The sequence below is a fragment of the Sorex fumeus genome, unplaced genomic scaffold (assembly GCF_029834395.1).
Source record: "Sorex fumeus unplaced genomic scaffold, SorFum_2.1 ptg000063l, whole genome shotgun sequence".
Lineage (NCBI taxonomy): Eukaryota > Metazoa > Chordata > Mammalia > Eulipotyphla > Soricidae > Sorex > Sorex fumeus.
Genome location: NW_026606120.1, coordinates 44,061,086 through 44,067,262, shown reverse-complemented (window position 1 = coordinate 44,067,262; position 6,177 = coordinate 44,061,086). Strand labels below are relative to the sequence as shown.

General features: G+C 38.6%; 1 protein-coding gene across 1 annotated transcript; it reads right to left on the bottom strand.

The window, feature by feature from the left end:
• Positions 1 to 211: 211 nt before the first annotated feature.
• LOC130035920 (olfactory receptor 3A1) lies at positions 212 to 1,171 on the bottom strand. Its single transcript, XM_056127846.1, has one exon. It carries the CDS (start codon positions 1,157 to 1,159, stop codon positions 212 to 214), a length of 948 nt encoding a protein of 315 aa, XP_055983821.1. The 5' UTR covers positions 1,160 to 1,171.
• Between the last annotated feature and the right edge of the window lie 5,006 nt (positions 1,172 to 6,177).

Genomic DNA, 6,177 nt, shown 5'->3' with positions numbered 1-6,177 from the left:
AACACATTGAATAAAGTTAGCATTTGTCAAGGGGTAATCTAGAAGAATTTATCCTCTATTACTTAGAATTGGTTTTTTTAGGAAACAGTAACCATTAGCCCTTATAAAGCCTCATGCTAGTGAGAAAGAAGCTGTTCTGGGGCATTGATTTTGGTGTCTGGACTCAGATTTCCTCTTGGAGCGCCAAGGGCGATGTGACACACCCAAGATCTCAAGCCGTTGACCGTCTCCCGGTAAATACCCGCCAGAGGGCGCCCTGCACATCGGGGTTCCTGAGGCTGTAGATTATGGGATTCAGCATCGGATTAATGACAGTGTTAAAAATTCCAACAGCTTTATCCTTATCTGAAAGCTTGGTTGAACCTAGTCGCATGTAGTTAAAGATGCCGGAACCGTAGAAGATAGCAACCACAGTGAGATGAGAACCACACGTGGAGAAGGCTTTCTTCCTGCCCTCCACCGAGCGAATTCGTAGAACTGCGGCTGCCACGTGGACATAGGAGGTAACAATTAGTACTGTGGGGGTGCCTGCCATAATAAAACCAACAGCAAAGAGCAGTAGCTCATTAAGTTGAGTACTGGAGCAGGAGAGTTGGAATAGCTGTGGGAGATCACAGTAAAAGTGGTTAATCACGTTGGGACCACAGAAGTTGAGTGTGGAAATGGCTACAGTATGAGTCAGTGCATTGGCAAAGGAACAAGCCCAAGATGCAGCCACCAATATCCTCTGAACTACCTGGCTCATGCGAGTACTGTATGTGAGAGGTCGACAGATGGCAAGGAATCGGTCATAGGCCATGGCTGTCAATAGGAAGCAGTCCACACCAACCAGAAGATGGAAAAAGAAGATTTGTGTGAGGCAGGCTCTATAAGAAACTGCACGCTTGTGAGACAAGAGACGACCCAACATTGAGGGAATAGTGACAGTGATGCACCCAACATCCAGTACTGAGAGGTTTCCTAGGAAGAAGTACATAGGGGTATGAAGTTTGGGCTCCACTAACACAGCAGTAAGGATGCTTAGGTTGCCTCCCACTGTGAGGAGGTAGGCAAAGAAGAAGATGACAAAAATAACTGGCCACAGCTCTGGTGTTTCCACCAGACCCAGAAGGATGAACTCATTAATGGTTGTTCCATTGGTTTCTGATTTTGACTGCATTAGTTGCTGTAAGAAAATATATAGGAAAAGAAAGAATGATTATTATCAATATATGTGTTTTAAAAGAATAAATCTACTTCCTTATTAATCAAAACACTAAATTCCCTTTACAGTTCTATTCTCAGATTACTGAAATAAGGCACAAGAGCCCAATGCAGGATCAGATACTCTAGGAACTGAATTAGTGGCAGACTTCACCTCAGTGGCCTCTTGCAACCTTGCTGGGAGACACACATCTTTGATCCATCTTTCTAACAACAATTCTGAAGGAAAACTTTTTATTTTTTAATTATTTTTAAAAGTTTTATTTTAAGCATCATAGTTTACAACAATGTTGGTGATAGGGTTTTATGCTTAACACAATCCATCATCACACCCCAAGGAAAATATTTTTGAGGTGATTTTCCATTCATCCCAAACTAAGGACTGAGCACAAAGGAGTCGAACATTTTCTTATGCCTTGGAAACAAACCCAGCTCTCCCAGTTCATATATAATTGTAGCAGGCAGTACAAGATGAATGTCTAGAGCAGGAAACAGCATGCAGAACACCCAAAGCATATACAGTCATCAGGACACACCCACCCCACTCTCTTTTGTAGGACAAGTTCTATGACCACAATGCTGTTTTATCCTTTTTAAAATAATTTTTAACAAAATAACCTTCATCATTATTTATTGGGGTTTTTTTTTGCTATTTGGGGGGTCACACACAGCGATGCACAGGGGTTACTCCTGGCTCATGCACTCAGAGTTACTCCTGGCAGTGCTCGGGGACCATAAGAGATGCTGGGAATCAAACCCATGTCGGCCTTGTGCAAGGCAAATGCCCTCCCAGCTGGCTATTGCTTCAGCCCCTATATAACATATAAATATGTTAATTGCTGCTATAACACGCCCACCAACAGCCTGTATCACTCCACCTTTATCCTATACTCTACCCCTGCACCTTGAGATCACAGTTCTATTGACTCTATCTCAAGGTTTACTGCTAGTAGGACTGTTGCTTCATTCAGCCTCTTTGGAAAACAGCTTTGAGACTCCTCAAAAAATTAAGAATAGAGGTTCCTTTTGATGTTTCTCTTCCACTCCTTGACATTCACCCCAAAAATACACAAAATATAATCTGAAAAGATATATGTATACCTGTGCTCACTGCAGCATTATTTACAACAGTCAAAATCTTGAAACAATACAAATGCTGCCAAACAGATGAGGAGATTGTGGTATGGAGAGAATGGATACTGCTCAGCTCTGAGAAAAGATGACATCATGCAGTTTGCTACAACTCAGATAGAACTGGAAGGAGTTGTGCTAAGTGAAGTGAGTCAAAAGAAAAACTAACTCCCAGGTGATCTCACTCATTTGTTATTTATAAGAAAATAAAGCAAAAGAATAGATAATTCCTAATGGAAACAACTCTGAGATCAAACACTATTGGGACTGGAGAGACAGTACAGGGACTAAGACATTTGTCTTGCATGCAGCCAACCATGTTCAATCCCTGGTATTACATATTGTTCCTCTAGAATCACCAGAAGTGATTCCTGAGCACAGAGCCAGAAGCAATCCCTAAGCACAATTGGGTAAGGCCCCAAGGTCTCCCCCCTCCTACACACACACCCAACAGATAGTATCAACAAATTAGGATTAGATGTAATGTATCTCAACATAATAACAGCTATATTTGAGGAAGACCCCACAGTTAATATCATACTCAACGATGAAAGCTAAAAGTTTTTCCTCTAAGATCAAGAACAAGACAAGGATGCCTATTCTTACCACTTAAATTTAGCATGGTATTAGAAGTCCTATCTATCCTTGAGCAACTAGGCAAGAAAAATAAATAAAATTCATGCAAATCAGAAAAAAATTAGTTATAAGATAATGAATGTACAGATATACATAAAAATCTTTGACCTATAACTATAGATAATTTCAGAAAAGTGAGGACACAAAATCAAGACACAAAAATCAACTGCATTTTTATATACTCAAAACATCAGAAAAAATAATAACCTCATTGACAATAGCATCAAAGAGAAAAAAGTAAGTGGGAATGAATGTAATCATGAAGGTGGAATATCTGTATATTGAAAACTATAAAACATTGTTGAAAGGAATGGAATTAGACACAAAGAATGGAAAACTACTCTACAAAGACAAAGAATGGAAAGATATTCCATAGTCACGGACTGGAAGATGTAATGCTATTAAAATATCTATGTTACCCTAATTAACCTATGAATTCAATGCAATCTCTGTCTCAATTCTAATAAGGTTTTTCACAGAAATAGAGCAAATTTTCATAAACTCGTGAAGAACCACAAAAAAAATCTAAAGTAATTCTAAGAACAATGCTGCAAGTATTTTCTAACTACACGCCATAGGGATACAAGAAGATTGGGGGTCACGGTCCTCCCGTTGTTCATCGATTAGCTCCAGCGGGCCCAGTAACGTCTCCATTGGAGACTTTGTTGTTACTGTGTTTGGCATATCGAATAGTCACGGGGAGCTTGCCAGGCTCTGCCGTGCGGGCGAGATACTCTCGGTAGCTTGCAGGGCTCACCGAGAGGGGCAGAGGAATCGAATTCAGGTCGGCCATGTTGGCTGCGTGCAAGGCAAACGGCCTATCCACTGTGCTATCGCTCCAGCCCAGGGATACAAGCCCATTCCTAAAAATTTGACTAATTATTTTTGCCTGTTTGTGCTGGAACTCGTACCCATCTCTTCAGTCATGAAATTAGTTAACAAACCCTTTTACAGATGTGCAAAGATTTTACAATAGGGAAAGAATAATCTCTTCAATAATACTAGAAAAACTGGGTATACAGATGAAAAAGAAAGAAATTGGATACATACCTTAAAGTATACACCAAACTTTAGTCAAAATTGATTGAAGACTTAAATGTAAGTCCTAAAATTAAGACCCTAAAAGAAAACATAGAAAACATAGGCCATTGGCATCGTCTTCACAATTAATTTTTGGACTTTATGCAAAAAACAAAAGCAAAAATAGTAAAATAGATAAGTGGAGCTGCATCACAAAAGGAAATGTGCAAAATTAAAAGGCCACCTCTAGGAGGAAATATTTTTAAACCTCATGTTCTATATAGTGTCCATATCTAAAGTATATAAATATTCATAAAAATGGTAGCAAAATATTAAAAAAATTAAATAGGCACAGAACTTACATGGACAGCTCTCCAAATAATACAAACAAAAGATAAACATATGTATGGGGGCTGGAGAGATAGCACAATGGATAGGGCGTTTGCCTTGCACGCGGCCAACCCAGGTTCAACTCCCAGCATTCCATATGGTTCCCTGAGCACCACCAGGAGTAACTCCTGAGTGCAGAGCCAGGAGTAACCCCTGAGCATCGCCGGGTGTGACACAAAAAGCAAAAAAAAATGTATGGAAAGAGGTTCAGCAAAAGGGACTCTAGTATATATTATATATCTAGTGAATACTAACAATTTATTTTAATCTATGTCTCCATATTGAAATCTCTGTAGTTAGTGTAGCCCGACATTAGCCTGTCTATTTTCTCCATATAGTCCTTCCTCAAATGTCATATAGTCAAAATCTTCAAAACTCAGCTCAAATGTGTGTCCTCTTCCAGACGTTTCTCTGTGACCATGATCTGTGACTATTTTCAGTTGGTATTTACATATTTAACATCCCAACTACATTTTTATTATATCTTCCATGGCATTTACCCCTGTACCTTCTAACATATTCACTTATTGATTTCGTGTAATTTATCCAGTCCAATTTAAGGATTAGATTTATGTCTTGTTCAACTTTAGGGACTTTCTGCATATACTCATTTCGGTTAGAGAGCATTTCATAAATATATAACTGCACTGGTTCTGTTAATGGGTAATTTTATAAATATGAAATAATTGTGAGCTATAATAATAATTAAGGGGTTTTTGGGCAAATTTGTGGTAGATATAATATATCAAGATATAATATGCTTTGGAGAGGTGAAAAACTGAGTGAAAATCACACACTGTAGCAATTACTCCCCCTTTGTCTGGATGAAATATGCACTTATGGTAATTTACAACAATAATATGTAGTTTTCTACATAAACTTTCCATATATTTTCTACAACTAGAAAAATATCCCTTTAAAAATAAGCAATTCATGAGCCAAAATAATATGCTTCCTAAGAGCATCTCTCTAGCCCTCAACCAGCAAGGAAGAAACTTTAGATAGCAGAGCCTACATTATGGGTTGTTTTCTTAGCTAATCATCCAGGGTGTCTGTAGATAATAAAAGTCACATTAATCATTAATAAATATGTCAGAAGTAACCACTCTTGGGGGCCTGTCTGAGTCCCGTGATTACCTCCTTTCACTTTGAGCACTTCTCTGGAGTTCTAACAAGTTCCTCATACACAGGAAATAAGATCTGTTGAGCATGCCAAATACGAACTGGGTTTATGGGAAAGGAGTTTGAATAATGAATATTTTCTGACTCCAAACAGCTGGAAAACACACTTTATATAAAACATAGAAAATTAGTTAAGATTCCTAGAAGTGAATCCTCAAGCTCTAGGCTATATTCCAAGCTCTTCTATTCACTTTATATATCATCTTGAGCAAGTTAGCTTTTACTTCTGAGATCACGGTGCTGAATCTGTGAAATTAGGAGGTTTGGCTTACTCAGTAACATCTACAATCCTTTTCTGTTATATAGAAGCAATGGGAGGATAATGAAAGAAATTACCTTCTTTAGGAACAGAGGCCAGAGACCTTTCATGGAAAAGGATGGAAAAAGGTTAAGAATATACACAAACCCAGCCAACTACTACGAGACAAATAAGGTTTTATATAAATGGAAATGGGAAAAAAGACAAGGTTATTCTGTTGTGGGACTTCTCCAGCATGAAATTATCCTCTTGGGGCCTCAAAATTAGCCCAAGATGTGGGAGGTAAGATGGGAATAACAAATCACAGGTAAGTAGTACAGGCCTCAAAGGTACTTCAGTGGTAAAAGTGCCTCGTT

Bases quoted from the DNA above. Each gene is read 5' to 3' on its own strand.
- LOC130035920 (XM_056127846.1), bottom strand. From the start codon at position 1,159: ATGCAGTCAAAATCAGAAACCAATGGAACAACCATTAATGAGTTCATC.